The 20,117-nt window shown below is 41.3% G+C and overlaps 2 protein-coding genes across 2 annotated transcripts in view; both read right to left on the bottom strand.

Moving 5' to 3' along the window:
- The window catches only part of LOC127807931 (uncharacterized), a 32,449-nt gene that overhangs the window by 6,442 nt on the left and 5,890 nt on the right, over positions 1 to 20,117 (bottom strand). Inside the window, exon 2 of the mRNA XM_052346166.1 lies at positions 6,050 to 6,736. Coding sequence (XP_052202126.1) covers positions 6,050 to 6,736 — 687 coding nt within the window. The remainder of the gene's footprint in view (positions 1 to 6,049; positions 6,737 to 20,117) is intronic.
- Positions 6,594 to 20,117, bottom strand: part of LOC127807933 (UDP-rhamnose/UDP-galactose transporter 2-like) — a 45,183-nt gene continuing 31,659 nt past the window's right edge. Inside the window, exon 6 of the mRNA XM_052346169.1 lies at positions 6,594 to 6,736. Coding sequence (XP_052202129.1) covers positions 6,723 to 6,736 — 14 coding nt within the window. The 3' untranslated portion in view covers positions 6,594 to 6,722. The remainder of the gene's footprint in view (positions 6,737 to 20,117) is intronic.

Raw genomic sequence — 20,117 nt, forward strand, 5'->3', positions numbered from 1 at the left:
TCAGCACTACGGCAGCCGTCTATCACCCCGTGCATCTGCGTCTAAAGAAATTAATGGCAGTTCTTCTCAACCCAATCACCGCCCAAGGTTCCTAGCCCAATTGTGATCGCCTCTGATTCCCAAAATCACCAGAACTCATTGTTGGTTCAATAGCTACACCCACTCCCGAGTCCAACCCACTGCATCGCAACACCCCCCCAATCGCTTCACCAACACGAGTCAGAAGGCCACCAAAACCGTAGCACACTGTGCCTTCTGATCAAAGCGGCAACACCCACAAAACTTTGGTCGGAATTCCAATCAAAACTGCCACAACACAGCCGCACCTGTAGGAAGCTTATCAATCTGGTCGGACTGGTCTTCCAGTCTGGTCACAACTCGCTAGGTTGTCCGCTTCACCTCTGGTCACCCACTCCAGTCACGACCTTCTGGGCCGAGGTTGAATTCGTGTATCGCTGAAGTCGCCTGGCCTTGTTTCGTCGTCGCAATCGTTGGAATTCGCAACTTCTTGTGATCTAATCGGCCTCTTACAAGGCACCTCACTTTGTGACACCTTCCAATTCAGATTGCCTGGCCTGCTCGTTTGCAATTCTGAACCGAAGCTTGCTTTGCTCCGCTTCACCTTTCGAATTCGAGTTTAATTTCGAATTCAGTCATTGCTTCTTCCCAAATCTACTGCCAATGGCTATTGGAATCATCGGAACAGAATTCAGTTCGCTTCCCTTGAAGCTCATACCTCTGTAATTGATCGACTCAGTTGTTCGATCAATTCTACTACCGCTTTACGGAAACGCCTACTGCATTCGTTCAGTTTCACAATCTTTCGCTAGAGTCGAGGTGTTGGCCTAAACTGCCTGCACTCATCTGCTGCTACTGGATTCCATAGTTGCCTTCTAATTTTGAGAATCAACAAGGAAAGTCGCCGAGAAACGGTGGCTCTGATACCATTTGTCACAAATCAAGGGTTTGTGATAGGTTAAAGAGGAATTGGGGAAGAAATCAGAATTAAAGGAAGGGGGAAATCAGTAGAAAGAGGCAGAGATATTAAGAGGAAAGGGGGGAGAAATAGTAGGGAGAAACCAGAGGGAGAAGGGAGAGAATTGTAGAGAGAATCAAAATTTCATTAATCAATTCATGCATATCTTCTCCTCTTATAATGGGCCTTTTTATAGGCATAGTAGCTAGATAACTAATTTCTAACAACATCCTAACACCACCCATGTGCTCTAACAACTTGTAAAAATATCCTAACAAACCATTGCAACCTTATTACAATGATGCCCTTCTATTATTCCTTGGGTCATGACACTTGGCAATTGTAACAAGATTCATTTCAACGGATTTCTCCTCCGATGGAGCCTCAATTATTCCTCCAGTAGCTACCCTTATTCCCTTGTCATCCTGAATAGCCTGCTCCATTTCAGGTATTTCCTCACTTCTTGCAACAACCAATCCTAATCTTAGGGCCTTAACAATCTTAGGAATACCTCCAATCTGCTAGTTGCTCTTAGACGGCCTGTGCTTTCTAGAAATGGCTTCCAATGCCATTTCATGTAGCTTCACCCTCTCAGCCGCTTGTTTTACCGTGGCAGGACACATCATTTTCACAATAGGTCTCAAAGCATCGTTAAGACCATTAATGAATTTCAATACAAAGTAAGATTCCTTCAAGGTTGGTTGAGAATTAAGCATCAACACTTTCAATTCCTCAAATTTGACCTTATAATCCATTACAAACCCTTCTTGCGTTAGGTTATTGAGTTCATCTCTAAGTTGATTTAATGAAGCAAAGTATGTTGTTATGTTTTAAAGTAATTTTGATAAAAAAAAACTTAATTGTCTTTAGAATTTGAAAATGAAAGAGTGGTATATGCTTACACTTTCCAAATTAAATATTCATGGCTTAGAGACGCTATTTTTCTTCTAAATCTTAACAAGCCATGCAAAATTTTCATTGAGAAATATTCTATCTTGAAAATCATCTCTTTATCTCTTGAAAAGCATTTTGCTAGTGTGTTGAATTTTGTCAAAAGCCTATTCCTCAACATCACACACTTTTTTTAAAAAGAGTAAGTAAAAAATATAGACTCTTTCTTTACAAACGTCGATTTTTCATGCCTTTGTTGTATGAAATTTTGAAAGATCAAATTCTGTTGACTTTCTAAATAAAACAGTCGACTTCTTTTGTTCTTTGACAAAAATCAGTCGACAGTTCTTGAATCCTGTCGACAAGAAAAATTCATGCTCTCGGTCCAAGTGTTTTTAGTTTAAAAATAGTCGACAGTAATTGTATAGTGTCGACTTATACCTCAAAAATGTCGATCTTTTATGGTAAAGTGTCGACCTCTTTTTATATCAAGTCGACTTCTTTTTGTGAAAAGTCGAATGTTCTTTTGTTGTTATTTGAATTTTCAAATATTTTGAAAGAAATAATCGACTTCTTTATGCATTTGTTGATAGTTTCTATTCTGACATCATTAAAACGACTAATTTTTAGGCATTTAGTGCGGGACAACGATCATTTATTTCAATTTCCTTGCTTAGCCGACCAGAAAACTATAAATAGAGCATGAAGAAGCAAGTGGAAAGGATAATGAACAAGTGCAAGTACTAAAGCTAGTCTTTCATCTTACAAGTGTCTTTAAGCTTTCATTTTTCACATACAAAGGAAAAAGTGTAATACTTGTAATATTTGTTTTAGCCTTTGATTCTTATCTTTGAGCTTCATTGCAACTAAGAGAGCTATCTCTTAGATTCCCTATTTGATTGTAAAATTATTGTTGTATTGCCTAGCTTGTGAGTTAAAAGGGTCTACCGGGCTATTGATATGAGGACTTGTATATTTCTAGCATTGAAGCTAGAGGGCCTATCGGTTTTGGTAGGAGGATATAGTGAATATAAATCTCCAATAGGTCAGTTGGAGGAGTGGATGTAGGCTGGTGCCGAATCAATATATATCGTGTGCCTCCTTTACTTTTATTGTTGCTTTATCTTGCATCTTTTATTCTCTAAATCTTTTCACTGTTTTATTACATTATACCCTCATCTATACTATAAGTTTTTAAAAATCTCAATTTTTTTAAGATACCCAATTCATCCCCCCACGCCCGGTGTGTGGTAATTCAAGTGTGCTTTAACTCAATAGAGTACTCCTTAGAAAAGCATCCAACCGAAACACTAACTTGAAATTTCTGTGAGAATAGAAACATCAAGTCGTCCAGCTTTCGTTTGAGGTTGTGGAATTCATTTCATGTTGCGACCCATTCCTCCTTGAGTGTTTTCTCCCTTGACTGTGCACTTCCACTAAGTCTTGTGGCCATCTCCACAGTTCAATTTCCTTTGAAAATCTTCCTCTGTAACAACCTCTTGATCAGCTTCTAAGGACCTATTCGGAAACTTATTATGGCACTCAGATTTAGTAAACTTAAATTCATTGAAACTCGATCAATTTTATAGCGAGTTCGTTGGCTCCACTATTGACTTCTGAGAATTCAATTCTAATAGAATTCGCCAAACTTGCTTTGTTACCGAATTCATTAGAGTTTGCAAAGCAGCAACCGAGATCTAGTCGCTCAGTGTTGCTTTCAATTTCCAAACTTAACTATTATCACCATCCTAGGATTTGTTCTCTAATAATTTACATTAGAATTACAGAATTGTAAGTATCGCCTCCTCTAATCTGTAATGGATTGCCACCATTGATCGATGACTACTATCTCCTTCGATATACACTCGACCACCTATCGGGACTACCAATGGTTGTGACTCGGCAAGCCCTCAATCCAATTCTGCAACCAAGGATTGCTAGGATGAGCTTCACTGAATTGCCTCAGTCACCTACAGCGACCTAGATCCAGTTGCTCCAGAATCACCATCGAAGTTGCCTAGGTTTATTTTGCCTTCACAATTTAGATCTTAATCACTGTTGGAAACCTCAAGATTTCTCAACTGATGATCGTTGGCTTGTTTTGTCTTCAAAAGTCGAACAAGGACTGCCAGGGTTCATAGTTGTGGACGATCGACTCAGTTCACCTTCAATTATGAGCTGAGAACTACTATGAATTGTAGGAATCACAACCGAGAATCGATTGGCTCTAATACCAACTGTCTCATTCCTAGGGTTACTTAGGGTTGAGACTGGAATTAAGGGGGAATCAAAATGAGAGAATTTAAAGGAGAGAGAGAAATTAGCATAAAGGGATGGAGAAATCAGAGAGAATCGAGAGAGGGGAAGAGAGAATTAGAAGGAAAGGATTTCAATCTCATTTCACATAACATCCCATCCTCTTACAAGTAGCCCTTTTATAGGCATAATTGGTTGCTAACTGAATTCATAACAACACCCATGTGCTCCTAACAAATTATAAAATATCTCCTAACAAACTATTGTAACCCCATTACAATATTGCCCCTCTATTGCTCCTAGGGTCATAACATGGAGCTCCTTAATATTTTTGTGGATGGACATAACATGATGTGGGATATTGTTGAAGAGAAGTTTTGACTCCCTTGATGTTCACATACTCAAGGTTACCAACTTATAAACCCAAGCTAGAGGCTATCTAGTTTACAGATAATGGAGTTCAAGCCCAAGGTACTAGTGTGAGCGTGATGGTCTTCATGAAAAATGAAGAAATAGAGAACTTTTCAATAATTTTAGTGTTTTTAGATATCATGTTCATAAAATTGCTAAATAGAAATATCATCTTTTCACAATATCCGTGGCCTCATTTTTTTAAGTCATTGTTTCCCATGTCCATGTTCCCATTTATTTTGGTGCTTCTTAGGGAACCAGTACTCAACACGAAGGGCAAAGTTAGCTAGTAATGGATCTCGTAGGAGATTAGTTGGAGACCAAAACATGGTCTTTATGTGTTCAAGAAGGTGAGAAAAACACTAAATTTGTTCATAAAATGGAAAATGCCCATAGAAGAAACAACCATAATGGCATATTGGTGTTCGATCAGGAAGGATTCTCTAGTGAAGAATTGGTTGACTAAAGCATTGTTAATTATTACAAAGAAAAGAGAACCTGGGGGCTACTTTGCTTGAGATCAAATGCATTTCAGTGGAACAAAAGATGTGGAATGAGATTTTTTCTTGAAGAAGTTATTGGAGACTTAAGAGTTGTGATGGGAAGAAGGGTCCCAGTCTTGATGGGTTTACCTTGTCCTTTTTTCCAACTATTTTAGGCCAGTTATGGAGAGGAGTGTAATGGAGACCATGAGACAATTTTTCTCTTCTTTTATTGCACTTCCAAAATAAGCACACCTTAGATTTGAAGGGCTTCAAACTTATTATTCTAACTATGGCCAGTTATGGAGAGGGGTGTAATGGAGACCATGAGATAGTTTTTCTCTTCTTTTATCACATTTATTCCTAAATAAGCACACCTTAGGTTTCAAGGGCTTCAAACTTATTAGTCAAGTAGGAAGTCTGTAAGAATTTGGGTAAAGTCTCAATTTCTAAATTCATCGTCACTACAAACCTTAATCCCACTAGATTTGGTCAGTTACATAGATTTTAGCCTCCATTCATCTCCATCCATTTAAATTCTCATTGCATATAAGATTTTGGCTAGAGTCTAGTAGGAAGTGTGCATAAGATTTCGCCTAAAGTCCAACTTCTAACTATGTGATCCTTGGAAGCTGTTAACAATTAAGGTACATTATTGTTTGAAGAAAGGCAGAGGAGAGGGGAGATGCAAATTTAACTATAACTAAATATATTAAAGGAAGAAATTACCACACAAACCAGAAAAAGCTGGTCCTAAATTAGTAGGGACTGGAAATCTGTTGTCATTCTAACCAAAAAGATATCCTAGAATAATGCGTCTTATTCCAAAATCATAGACTGTTCCCAGATTTTTTTGTAAAATAATCCAACATTCCTCAACATGGACAAGAAACCTTAGCAGCTTCCAAGTGCAATATGTAGAGCCATAATATTGTTACAGAGGGAGAAGACTGAAGAGACTTGCATTATCATATCATGCTAATGTTAGAAGAGACAGATGACAGCCAATAATAAGGTTGGGAGAAAAACCAACCTGAAGAGAAGCCCTTGCTGAAGAAATCTCCTGTTTGAGCATGTGGACATCTCCTGAAAGTTTCTCCTCAGTCTTGGTAAGCCTCACCTTCTCTTCGATGGACCCCAAAGTGAACATCATTAGATTCTTCCGAAGCTCAACAACGTCTTGGTACATTTTTGCTTCATCTGCAGAGACCAAGACAAGTTCCTTGAGCCTCATCCCCTTGTCTTTTTCCTGGGATAGGAAATCATCAATTTCCTTCTTTTTTCTAGTTAAACCTTCATTTTCCAGTTCCATCTGAGAAAGGTTAGAACGCAGGCTATCAAAATTGGTATCAATGGTTGACTGAGCCTCCTGAAAGGTAGAGACCACATCAGCAATTCTTTTCTCAACTGCTTCAATGCTATTATCAGTCTCTGCTATTTCAGCTTCCTTCTGTTTAACTAGAGCAAGTAATTTCTCCAGTTCCTCTGTCAACAATTCTTTTCTCTTACAAAGAATTTCTCTTTCTCTCCTATCATCCTCGGCTGACTGTTCAATGGAATCATTTAACACCCCCTTTGCTGCATTTATTAAATCTGATTCAATATCCAGTTCCATCTTCTTCAACTCCAAGTCCTCAGTTAACGAAAGCCATTTGTCGAGTTCTTTCTCAGATGCCGCTTCTGCATTTTTTAGGATTAGGTTTGCATCATTTGCTGCATCCTGGGAAAGGATATAACCAGAAATTTCAAATTTCTAGTCAAGTTTTAAGTGTTGATAAACAACAATCACAATGAAAAGCTATTCAAGGAAAACTTCTGACAGTAACAAAAGGATTTCATTCTGAGCAAAAATGAAAAAATAAATAAATAAATAAAGCACACAATAGGCATTCAATTTCATCAAAGGAATAAAAACCTGCATCACTGAACAATTTTAACATGACTTCGTATAAGCGTAAAAGGGAAAAAAATCCACCACAGTCTGAAAGATCAGCTGACCTAATATGTTACATGCTTCATGAAAAAAATGATAATGCTGTCTATATCCATAGCATGGAACAGGTTATTAACACTTAAAGATCAGTGAATGCAGTTTGCCGCAGAAACCAATCTAATATGCAATTAATTGATATCTAGAACACATTGTTAGACATTTTATTAATTCTGACTTGAGGCATTTATGAAAATGTTCACTCGCTTTAGTTACAAGATCCACCCAGAGAAAGACACACACACACACACATGTAGAGAGAGAGAGAGAGAGAGAGAATAAAGCGTTATACTATAACAAAGAATCCTTCAAACTTAATTCTGGAAAAATATCTATTAAAATAATTACTTTTGAAAATAATAAATTCCAAATAATGCCTTCTGTTGAAGTTTGCCTAGAGTTTGTGCGGTAGAAGATCAGTAAAGTATGGAAGATTATTGGCTGGAAGTTATTAAACAGTTAGGGTTTTTTAAGCCAAAGTGTAATTAATGTAAACTTTGGGGGTCTAACTGTAATTTCCCTATAGTCATTAGTTATATGGGGGTTCTGCCTCCTCTATAAATAAGAGGGCAAGGCGGCAGTCTAACATCTTCCTCTCTCTTGCCAAGTTCTCTTCTTCTATTGTGAGTATTCTTTGTTCTAGAGAAAGTGAGGCATATGTATTGTGTTCTTGAGTTTTCTTGGAGTGAACAAGGGCTGTACTTGAGCGATAGGATTGAGAAAGAGGTTGGGTTTTGTACTGATCAGTTTCATCCTAATAAAAGGCTGCTCTTGGTGGGTATTTGAAGGCTGGATGTAGGATTGCCAAAGGCATTCCGAACTAGGATAAAATCTGCGCCTAATGCTGTTTGGTTTGATCTTTTTATTCTGTTATTTCCTTTTCTGTTGTCCATATATTCTGTTTTTATTCTTTCATTGCATCCGAGAGTGTTTGAGAGGGTTTATGTGAGGGTTTTCTCGCCTAAGGTTGTAACCTAAGAGTCCTAAGGTTAACACCTTCAAACACTAAAGCCTAACTATTGAAAGGTTTTCTTTATAAATAAAGACAAAAGGTGAAAGCACCTTTGAGGAGGCACAACCTATATAGAGAGAAGGGAAAACACAAAGTTCTATACAACCAATGAGCTGAATGCTCTCAATAATGGAAGGACCCATTATTTCTTTCACACAGTAGATGCCACATAATACAAAAACAAGGAGCCTCTCAAACACATTGTAACATTCTATTTACATAAGATAGTCTTCCCTGAACACTTTCAGAACTATACAACAAATCCACAAATAATATTTTTTCCCTACATTTTTAGTGGGTCATTGTGTAGTTTTTGGTTTAATATCTTAGCCTAATTTAGATTTTCCAACTTTCCAGTATTATTAGTGCATTATGTGATGTCACTTTCAGAATGTTTCTACTTTTTATTTGTTGGTACACACATAATGTTCTCTTAGGTGGTAAGCTTGATCACATCCAAGTCAGTTTACCAAACATTTAAAAATTTCTCCCTTGGGATGAGCTTCCAAGAGAATCTTCAAGGTTAAATCTTATGAGATAGCACATAATCTCCATAATATTTCCCACTAAGATGGAGCTCCTCATGATGTGATTTTCCAAATTTCAGTTTCATGAGGTAGCACATAATTTCCATAATTTATTCTCATTCTGGAGCTGAGACTCAATATAGCAAGGTGGAACTATACCCTAGCCATGTGCCATTTGTAATCACCACACCTCATTAACTATGCCCAAGCCAAACACTCGCAGTGTGGAAGGATTGGTTTCAGACCAACCAAAGCAGTGATTGTATTTTCATGTTTGTGTATGTTGTTATAGGGGATCTGTTTTATTGTAGGCAGTTAACAAAATTTGTTAGGTGGTTGAGGCTAGTATATAAGCTAGTCTTGTCATTACTCTTGATATGCTTGTAATTCATTTCTTCTTTCAATACAATTTACTGAAGAAATTTTTCTTCCTTTTGTTTTCTGTTTCATTCCACTATGAAGCTCTCGCTTCATAGTATCAGAGCCTATGACTAACGCCAATGGCTTCTTGAGATTCTACCTCTTCGTCATTGCCTCACTCGTCTTCTACTTTGTCCTCGGCCACTACATTTGATTTTTCAGCAATGGCAAAGGCTTTTAATTTCATTCCTACTAAGTTTGATTTCGAAAATTACTTGTATTGGAATGCGCAGATCTTGGCCACAATTAGGGGTTTTGATTTGCTGCCTTTCATTGTCACAGTTGCGCTGTGACCATTGTCAACCTTCCGTTCCGGTGTGAATTAGAATCTGCTAGAGAACCGTAAGAGAAGAGAAAGGTTTAGAGAAGAAGAAGAAAGAAAGAAAGAAAGAATTGAGAGGTAGAGAGAATGCAGAGAGTAGGAATCCTGAATTGGTTAATTGATACTCGATGCCAACTTACAGGAGCCAATTGGGCTTATATAGCTGTCCTAGGGGGCTGTCACAGCAGATTGCAGCCCTCATAACCAACTATTTTGTTTTATCCTAGACACTTTTACAGCTGGACATTCTCTCTAACTAACTAACAGCTGGAACAAAAGAGAATTACTATGGAATAATAAAGAGACATAGTAGGTAAATAAATCCGCAGCAAAATTGGCCTTGGTTCCGTGACAATACCTCTCCCTTCAGCGATTTCTTGTCCTCAAGAAATGATTAGGAGGCTGGCGGTTCGGGGAAATTGTCGTAGTAGTTGGGGAAGGTACTCTCAGGTGTCCTCCCTCACGGATCCTCTTTGCCATTTGACTAGCACCTGAATAAGAGGAGCCCCTTGATGATAGATGACTCTTCTGTCCAATATAGCTTCTGGCTCCTTTGTGACTTCCTTCTCCCTAGGTAAAACGGGCAATTTTGAGTTCACTCGTTCCTGTCCAGTTGACTTCTTTAGTGGGGAAACATGGAAGACCGGGTGAATGTGGGAGCCTTCGGGAAGTTGTAAACGATAAGCCACCTTGCCTACCTTAGCCGTTATGGGGAAGGGCCTGAAGTATTTAGGGCTGAGTTTAGAGACTGGTCCTTGAGAAATGGATTTAAGATGGGGGTATCTCAGCCACAGATAGACATTCTCTCCTACTCCAAATTCTCGGTCAGTCCTCCTCCTATCGGCCTGCTGCTTCATCCGGTTTTGGGTTGATGCCAACTCCTGCTTGAGTTGCTGTATCACCCCTCTCCTTTGTTGGAAATACTCCTCAACTGCAGCAGCTGAGGTGCACTCTTCGATGGCCGGTAGAATTGGAGGTTTAAACCTGAATACAACCTCAAAGGGTGACATCTTTATAGATGCATGGTGGCTGGAATTGTACCACCACTGTGCTAGAGCTAGCCACCTATACCAACTCTTAGGTTGCAGCAAACACACGCAACGAAGGTAGGTTTCGAGACTTTGGTTCACCCTTTCTGTCTGCCTATCCAATTGAGGGTGATAGGCAGTTGATAGGTTGAGTTCCGTGCCCATGTTTTTCATCAACTCTCTCCAAAAGTGGCTGGTAAAAATCTTATCCCGATCTGATATGATAGTCTTAGGGACCCCGTGCATTGCTACTACCCAGTCAGTGAACGCCCTAGCCACTTCTTGGGCTATGTAAGGGTGTGCTAGCCTCACAAAGTACGCAAACTTAGTCAGCCTGTCGACAATCACCATTTCGCAATCCTTGCCCTCAAAACGTGGCAGTCCTTCGATGAAATCCATGGACACACTTGTCCATGACTGTTCTAGAATGGGTAGTGGTTGCAGAAGCCCTGAGTATGCCACGTTCTCATGTTTGCACCTCTTACATGTATCACATCCCAAAATAAAGTCCTTGATCGTCCCCCTAAGCCCGGGCCAGTGGAATAGCTACCGCACCCTTAAGTAGGTGTTTTGGATGTCCGAATGTCCCTCTAAAGGGGACTCATGAAGTGACTGCAGAATTTTCCTCTTAAGCTCCTCCTTGTGGCCTATTACTATTCGGCCTTTATACCTCAGCAGCCCATCCACCATTGTGTATCCTTCTGCCTCCCTACTTCCCAGAGCCAATTTTTCCAGCAGGTCTTTAATATGGTCATCTCCCTCGTAGTTGTCCACCACCTCTTTACACCATTCGGGAATTACCACAGTCATGGCGGCGGCTCTTGCTTCCTCTTGGCACCTGGACAATGCATCCGCTGCTAGGTTCTCATTCCCTTTCTTATATTGAATAGAGTAATCAAATCCCATTAGTTTGGCCATCCCCTTCTTTTGGAGTTGAGATTGAAGCTTTTATTGGAGCAGAAACTTCAAGGACTCGTGATCCGTTTTGATTACAAACCTTCCCGCCTCCAAATAATGGCGCCACTTTTCCACAGCCATTAAGACAGCCAAGAACTCCTTCTCATAAACACTAAGCCCAAGGTGTCTAGGACTGAGAGCTTGGCTTAGAAAAGCCAATGGTCTTCCATCTTGCATCAACACCGCGCCTATTCTAACTCCACAAGCATCCGTCTCAAGCACGAAAGGCTTGTTGAAGTCCGGCAGTCCTAGTGTGGGTACCCTGCTTATTGCCAACTTTAGTCCTTCGAAAGCAGAATCTGCCTCCGACCCCCACTGAAAGTTTCCCTTCTTTAACAGGTTTGTAAGGGGTTTGCTCATGACCCCATACCCTTTAACAAACTTGCGGTAGTAACCAGTAAGCCCTAAAAATCCCCTAAGAGCTCTTATTGTAGTGGGTTTTGGCCAGCTGAGCATGGCCTCCACCTTGCTGGGATCGGTGCTGATTCCTTCTTCTGAAATTAAGTGTCCCAAGTATTCCACTTGGTTCTGGCCAAATGCACATTTAGATTTTTTAATAAATAGCTGGTTTCTTCTAAGGACCTCAAGAGTGGTTCTTAGGTGGATGAGGTGTTGGTCCAAGGTGGGGCTGTATACAAGGATGTCATCAAAGAACATAAGGATGAACTTCCTTAAATAGGGTTCAAACATCTGATTCATTAGAGATTGGAAAGTGGTTGGGGCGTTGGTGAGCCCAAAGGGCATCACCAAGAACTCAAAATGACCATGGTGTGTTCGGAAGGCCGTTTTATGAATGTCCTCGGGCTTCATCCTTATTTGGTGATAGCTAGAGCGCAAATCTAGCTTGGAAAAGAACTTGGCTTGGTGTAGTTCATCCATAAGGTCTTCAACAAGGGGTATGGGAAACTTGTCTTTGATGGTTAGAGAGTTAAGTTGGCAATCATCTACACAAAAACGCCAAGTGCCATCTTTTTTCTTTACCAATAGGACGGGGGAAGCAAAGGGGCTTTGGCTTGGTCTAATGAAGGATTGGCTCAACATCTCTTTTACCATCCTTTCGATTTCAGTTTTTTGGATGGGGGCATAACGGTATGACTTGACATTGATTGGCTCTACATTTGGTTTTAGGTTAATGGTATGGTCCAAAGTTCGGTTAGGAGGAAGGGTCTTTGGTTCCACAAAGAGATCCTTAAAGTCTGCCAGCAATTCATCAATAACGGGTAGCGTGCATACGTGGTCGACACCTTTACGCTAATGGCTGACAGTGAGTTGTAGCTCCCCCAGCCCTCTCCCATTAGGATTCTTTTCCACTTCCACAATGGAAAACAACTGTGTGAACTGACTCCATTTGCTCTTGAGGACCCTTTGCAGCCTCTTACCCGTGATCATCTTGCAGGTCGCAACTTCTTGCCCACTGGTAAGCGTCATCCTCTTCCCTTCTTTTTCAAATGAGACTTCCATTCGGTTGAAATCAAAGCTTATGAGACTCACTCCCTTCATCCAATCCACTCCTAACACCACATCATACCCCCCTAGCGGCAACAATCTAAGGTCTGCCTCAAATTTTTCTTCCTGCATTTCCCATATGAAACCTAGGCACGCCGAATTGCTCAACACCCAGTTTCCATTAGCAACGACCACACTCAAGGGCGGTGTCCCAGTGAGTTGGCACTTTAGCTTCCTAGTAGTGCTATTGTCAAGGAAACTATGGGTGCTCCCACTGTCAATTAAAATTGACAAGCTGCCTTCCTTCACCTTCCTTTTCATCCTCCCCTCTAATTTCTCTGAAATCTTCTACTTCTTCTGCCTCCAGTTCACCATCCTTATCTCCTTCCAACAATAATAGTTGGCGTTTGCATTGGTGCCCAGGATAGTACCTATTCTCGCACTTGTAACATGTGCCGGGAAGCCTCTTAGTCTCCTCCATCCGTCCCCCTTGATACGGACCACCTACATTTCTCCCCCCAGTATTTCCTTTCGCTGAGTCTCTATAAGTCCCTTTACTGCTCACCCCTTGCTGCCAATTTCCCTCGGGTATCACTTTCTGTTGCTGTCTTTGCTTTTTCATAAGGGCTTCAACCACTAGCTCCTGCAACTTGGCACTCTCCGCAGCTTGTTCCACCGTCCGGGGCCTTATCATTTTCACCATCGGTCGCAAATCCTCATTGAGGCCGCTAAGGAAACTAGAAACAAAGTAAGCTTCCGATAGGTGGGGGTCATTGTTACTCATCAATGACCTCAACTCCTCAAAACGTCTCAAGTAAGACCCCACATTTCTCACTTGTCTTAACTTATTGAATTCCTCTATAGTGTCCGACATGGTCCTCTCCCCGAACCTTTCACATAGCTTTTCTGAAAACTCCCTCCAAGTATAATTCTCCCTCGTTCGGGTCCATCCTTGGAACCATGCATCCACCGTATCGTCAAAGTAAGCCACAGCCAGCACCACCCTTCTTTTTGCTAGTACATTATACCATTCGAACATCCATTCACACTTCCTAATCCACCACCTAAGATTAGTTCCTTCAAATACCGGGATCTCCATTCGAGGCATTGGAAATCTTGGTTGGGGTGGAGTAAAGTCTGTCCTCTCTTCCTCTCCTTGTTTAAGTTTCGATCTCATCGTCCTACTCAACCTCAACCTCAACCTCTGAGGTCCCATTTCCTCGGTTCATCCTTTCATTATGTAAAATAGGTTATGTTTTAGTTCTAGGAGGGAAGTCAGGGGCTATTCTTACCTGGTTTTGCTGGGTGAACATCAGCATGAATCGCTGATTCTGATTTCCCATCTCCTCTCTCATCTGGTTGAGATCTTCCCTCATCTGATTCAAACCATTTTCGAGCCTACACTCTAGTCCTCCGATAGCCTCGTAGTTCTTCTCAGATCCCAGTTCCAAACGATCCACGTGAAGTTGGAACTCCCCCACGGTCGAGGTGACTTGCTGGAATTGTGACTCCATATTCTTCATGGGAGTTCCTTCAGCCATTACTCTGCGTTGTTACTCTACTGTCGGAATTGATGCTCTGATACCAAATGTCACAGTTGCGCTGTGACCACTGTCAACCTTCCGTTCCGGTGTGAATTAGAATCCGTTAGAGAATCGTAAGAGAAGAGAAAGGTTTAGAGAAGAAGAAGAAAGAAAGAATTGAGAGGTAGAGAGAATGCAGAGAGTAGGAATCTGGAATTGGTTAATTGATACTCGATGCCAACTTACAGGAGCCGATTGGGCTTATATAGCTGTCCTAAGGGGCTGTCATAGCAGACTGCAGCCCTCATAACCAACTATTTTGTCTTATCCTAGACACCTTTACAGCTGGACATTCTCTCTAACTAACTAATAGCTGGAACAAAAGAGAATTACTATGGAATAATAAAGAGACATAGCAGGTAAATAAATCCGCAGCAAAATTGGCCTTGGTTCTGTGACATTCGTCAACAAGGCCACACCACCTCCTAAGTACATAATGTCCGAGCATGAAGAGCCAATTGTTAATCTAGAGTATCTTAGCTGGATCATGTTAGATTAGCTACTCTTAGGATGGCTATTCTCCACTATAGATAAGGATGTTCTCGGCCAGGTAATTCACTGCGAGTCAACGGTTGAGGTATGGACAATTCTTGAGAACTTGTATTCTCAACAGACTGTTGCTAGATCTTTTTAGTTAAAGCAACAACTTAGATTTATTAAGAAGCATGATTTGTCCATAAATGCTTATATCTTGAAGATTAAGACTATACGTCATGCCTTAGCGGCTATTGGAGAGCCTCTTAATGATAAAGATTTGTTAATGGCAATTTTTAGTTCCTTATCTTAATGGCAATTTTAAATATGGTGGGATTTAATTTGCTGAAATTTACAAGTATGTCATGAAGTATGTTTATATTGTGATTTATTTAATATATGTTGAATTCTTGAATTTTTTGATAACATAAATGTTGATATGTGATTAGGATCTATTTTATGACTTATTATTCAATTAAGAAGTATATTTTTCTTTCTTCTTAGTCAGCATGCACCTTGCACCTACCAGGCGCGCACCTCGCCTTGCGCCTCAGGCTCTAACTCCTTCTTAAGATAAGGAACTCTCACCTCATGATAACTAGGAGGTTTCATGCCTGGACCAACTCGACCAATAGCCTCAATCATTGGCTTTAATTTGGATACTTGACTGCATTGAAAGACAAGCCAACTTCATACATCCATCTTGAAAACCAAACACAAGCATTCTCCCTTAGTTCTTTATTGACATGGGTCTCCATTATTGTTTGCTTCCCAGTGCTCACTTTAGGTTTAGGAGGCAAAAGCAAATCAAAAGGCCCTTTCATCCTCTGCTTTTTTTGTTGCATAGTTAAACCTTGACTTGAACTTGAAGACACAAGCCTTTTAACACCTCTTTCAAAAACCACTTCATCATTATCATCATCTCCAAGGGTATCAATGTCGTCAAAATCTGGTATAACATTACTATTGTTCTTCTCTTCTAGCTTTTTCGACATATACTCTCTAATTTCTTCTTTAACATGTGAAGGACATTTTGAACAAACTTTGGCATTCCTATACCCTCCAACAAGGTGTTGTTTAGCTCGGTAAACCCCTCATTTCGTTATTATTCCACAAAAATTACATTTTAAAGAGTTTATGTCCTTTGGATCTGGCAGTATATTTCCATGCTAGATCTTTTCTACCACTGCCAGAGGAGTCACTAGGAGCATTTGAATCAGATGCCATTAGGATTAGGATATCTGCCATAATCATCATAAGCAAGAAGTCATAAATTTGAAAAAACATTGTAAAAAAATTCTGAAAAGAAGCATGGATCAATAAGTGGCTAAATTTCAACCAAGGAAGGGAGGGGTTGAAAAAGAATTCTAATTAGCGGTGGGATTTTCCGGAATGGAGAACTGATGCAGGATAACAAGAAGAAAGAAGCAGCAGCAACAGGCATCAAAAAATAAAAGAAAAACGAAGAAGAAGCAGCAGCAACAGGCATCAACAAATAAAAATTAAAAAAAAAACTGAAGAAGAAGAAGAAGAAGAACAAGAGGAAGAGAAGAAGAATAAGTAGTAGCAGCATAAGAAAGAAGAAGAAGAAGCAAAGGAAGAGAAGAAGAAGAAGAAGAAGAAGAAGAAGAAGAAGCAGGCTAGCAGTACCAGCAGCGTAAGAAGGAGAAGAAGTTTAGCAGTAGCGGAAGAAGAAGAAGAAGAAGAGGGATAGTAGAAGAAGAAGAAGAAAAAGGAGCAGGAGGATAGCAGCAACGTAAGAAGCAGCCGTGTAAGAAGAAGAAGAAGGATAGCAGCAACGTAAGATTAAAAAGTATCCGCGTAATAAGAAGAAGAAGAAGAAGAAGAAGAAGAAGAAGCAACAAGGATTGTTGAAGAAGAAGCAGGCTAGCAGCTGCCAGCAGCGTAAGAAGAAGAAGAAGAAGAAGAAGGGATTGTCGATATGTTACCTTGGCCTGGAGAAGTAGGGAAGCACCTCAATCAAAACTGGAGAAGAACTTGAAGAGTTGCAATTGCTGGCTTGCTGCGTTGCGTGAGAAGAGAGTGTTGTTGCGTAAGAGAGTTGGTGTGGAGGTGTAGTCTTTTGGCCTTCTAGAAATCGGATGAGCTGGAGCATGATGATATTTTTGAATTTTGTTGTTTTTTTAATATTATATTTTATTATTTTCTTTCTCTTTAAGTTTTAACAAAAAAATGTTTAAAAAAATAAAACATACTGATTTTTTAGTTGCGCCTGGGGGAGGTGTGCCTAGCTGGATCTCGCCTCGCCTAGGCATGGCAAGGCGAGATGGCTACGCCTTGAGAGGCCTTGCGCCTAGGCGCGCCTTTAACAACACTGCACTCGCTCACAAGATAGAATTCCTACATAAAGCACAAAATGAAGTACCACACAATAGCCCCTTCCCAACTCCTATTTATAAGCCATAGGGCGGGAGTTACAATAACAGAAAATAAACGCCCCCAACTGACCATTACTTTAAACAATCGGCTAGTTGTCCTTCTAGAAACAATCCTTCTAAAAGACTTTTCCTAACCAACTAAACAAGACATAAACAACACTATTTTACTGATAGACCACCGATTCACTAGACATACCAAAGGTGTCCAAGAAATCAGGGATAATTTTGGAATTAGGAAGATGAGCTGTTAGATGAGGGGTAGAGTAGGAATTGCAAGGTTGTGTAACAACCTGCATGTGCGGATTCCAATTCCGTTAGAGAAGAAGGAATAAAAGAGAGGTGCTGGTGGTGAGCATGGGGTGTGAAGAATTTTCCAGAAGTAGGATAGATCAAGGGCCTCTCGAATTGCTCTGTTTTCTTTTCTTCTTGGGCTGTAATTGGTTGGGACTTTTGCTTATTGAATCAAGTATTCTTACAATTCTTAGAATTCTATCATTTTGGTATCAGAGCATTGCGATCCCAATGGTGAACTTAACGGATCGAGTGGGAGATTTAGAGAAGGGGTTGGATAGTGTACAACTAGGCGTGGACACTATGAAGAGTGAATCGAATGCCATGAGAAGTGAGATTCGATCGATGGAGAAGAACGTTGCTTCCTTGTTGGAACAGTTTGAATGGATGAGAGCGAGATGGGAGGAGCAACAACGAGAAAGGAAGAACAAGGAGAAGTGGGGAGAACAATCACCGGGGGTAGGTGACTCGAAGGCGACGCCCGAGGCGGGTGGGAGGCGAGCTGAAACGGAGGGGGTTGAGGGTGGCTGGCGATTAGAATCTCGCGGACGCCGGCTGGAAATGCCGCTCTTCGATGGAGGTGACCCATATGGCTGGATTTTCAAAGCCGAGCGGTACTTCACGGTGAATGGGCTGACTGATATAGAGAAGGTGGATACAACAGCTGTATGTTTGGAAGGACCTGCCCTCTTGTGGTTTCAGTGGGAAGAAAAAAGGCGGAGAATGAGGACTTGGGAGGATTTCAAGCTGTTGTTGCGAAACCGATTCCGACCCACTCAAGAAGGGTCGGTAGAAGAGCGATTTTTAGCTCTTCGGCAGAGGGGGTCTGTCTCGGACTACCGTCAAAGCTTTGAGGCACTGGCATCGCTTTTGGAGAATCTGCCAGAAGCGGTGCTAGAAGGGCACTTCATCAACGGTCTCAATCCGGAGATCAGGGCTGAGTTGAGGGTGTTGAGGCCAAGGTGTTTGGAGCAAATGATGGACCTGGCGCAACGAATAAAGGAGAGGAACCTGGTGCTCCGGGGAAATGTAACTGGACCGGTTTCGAATAGAGGTCAGTCCGCTTCACTCACTATTCCAAATTACCAGCGTGGGGGACCTCAGCTCCAAGCGCAACCTGCTCCTAAATCTGTGGCAGCAAATTCTCCCTATCCATTTCAACCCCAAAACAGTGGGAGGGTGAGTAACCAGCCTTGGAAACGGCTTAGTGAGGCCGAATGGAAGTCCAAGAGAGATAAGGGTTTGTGTTTTAGGTGTGACGAGAAGTATACAATCGGCCACAAGTATAAGAACAAAGAGTTGCAGGTGATGATGATTTATGATGAAGAAGTAGGGGAGGAGGAGCAGCGGGTAGAGGATGGAGATGCCAACCATTGCCTCAGCCAAAAAAGGGAGGAAGTAGGGGAACCAGTCCAAGGGGGTGAGGTTATTGAGCTGTCTATGAATTCTGTGGTAGGATTGATAGCACCTCAGACGATGAAGTTAAAAGGGGAGATAGAGCAACAGCCAGTTGTGGTCCTGATTGATGGAAGAGCAACCCATAACTTTATTTCTGTGGAGCTGGTGCAGCTGTTGGACCTAAGTAGGGAGGAAACAGCCGGCTATGGTGTGATTATGGGGACGGGAATGGCAGTTCAAGGGGCTGGAATTTGCAAGCGGGTGAAGCTTCAGCTCCAAAACTTGCAAATTGTGGAAGATTTCTTACCTTTAGAGCTGGGAAGCTCGGATGTGATTCTGGGAATGAAATGGCTAGCAACGGTAGGTAAGATGAATGTGGATTGGAAGACTCTCACAATGAAGTTTCAGGTAGGAGACATGGCTGTAACATTGCAAGGGGATCCTAGCTTGAGCAAGACCTTGGTATCCTTAAAGGCTATGGTGAAAGCATTTAAGGAGGAGGGGGAAGGAATGCTGCTGGAATTGGGTACATTGGCAGCTGAAATTAAGGAAGATCCGAGGGCAGTTCCAGAACTCTTAAGGGGCGCATTGGCTGAATTTAGAGGGGTGTTTATTGCTGAGGAAGGGCTGCCACCAAGCAGGGATAGAGACCATGCCATAAACCTCATTCTGGGATCATCTCCGGTGAGTGTAAGACCCTATCGTTATCCTTATTTACAAAAGAATGAGATTGAGAAGTTGGTGGGAGAGATGTTGGTCGCGGGGATCATTCAACCCAGCTCCAGCCCATTTTCTAGCCCAGTTTTATTGGTCAAGAAGAAGGATGGGGGATGGCGCTTTTGTGTCGATTATAGGGCCTTGAACAAGGTAACGGTTCCAAACAAATTTCCCATTCCGGTAATAGATGAGTTACTTGATGAATTGCATGGTGCTAGGGTTTTTTCCAAACTTGACTTAAAATCTGGTTACCACCAGATTCGGGTTAGGCCCGAGGATGTCCCGAAGACAGCATTCAGGACTCATGAAGGACATTATGAGTTCCTAGTGATGCCTTTTGGATTGATGAACGCTCCGGCTACTTTCCAAGCGTTGATGAATGAAATTTTCAGAGATTATTTGAGGCGTTTTGTGTTGGTGTTTTTCGATGATATCTTGGTGTACAGCAGCAGCTTGGAGCAGCATGAACAACACCTAAGATGTGTGTTAAGGGTGTTAACGGACAACCAACTGGTGGCCAACAGAAAAAAGTGTGTG

The sequence above is a fragment of the Diospyros lotus genome, chromosome 8 (assembly GCF_014633365.1).
Source record: "Diospyros lotus cultivar Yz01 chromosome 8, ASM1463336v1, whole genome shotgun sequence".
Taxonomy (NCBI): Eukaryota; Viridiplantae; Streptophyta; class Magnoliopsida; order Ericales; family Ebenaceae; genus Diospyros; species Diospyros lotus.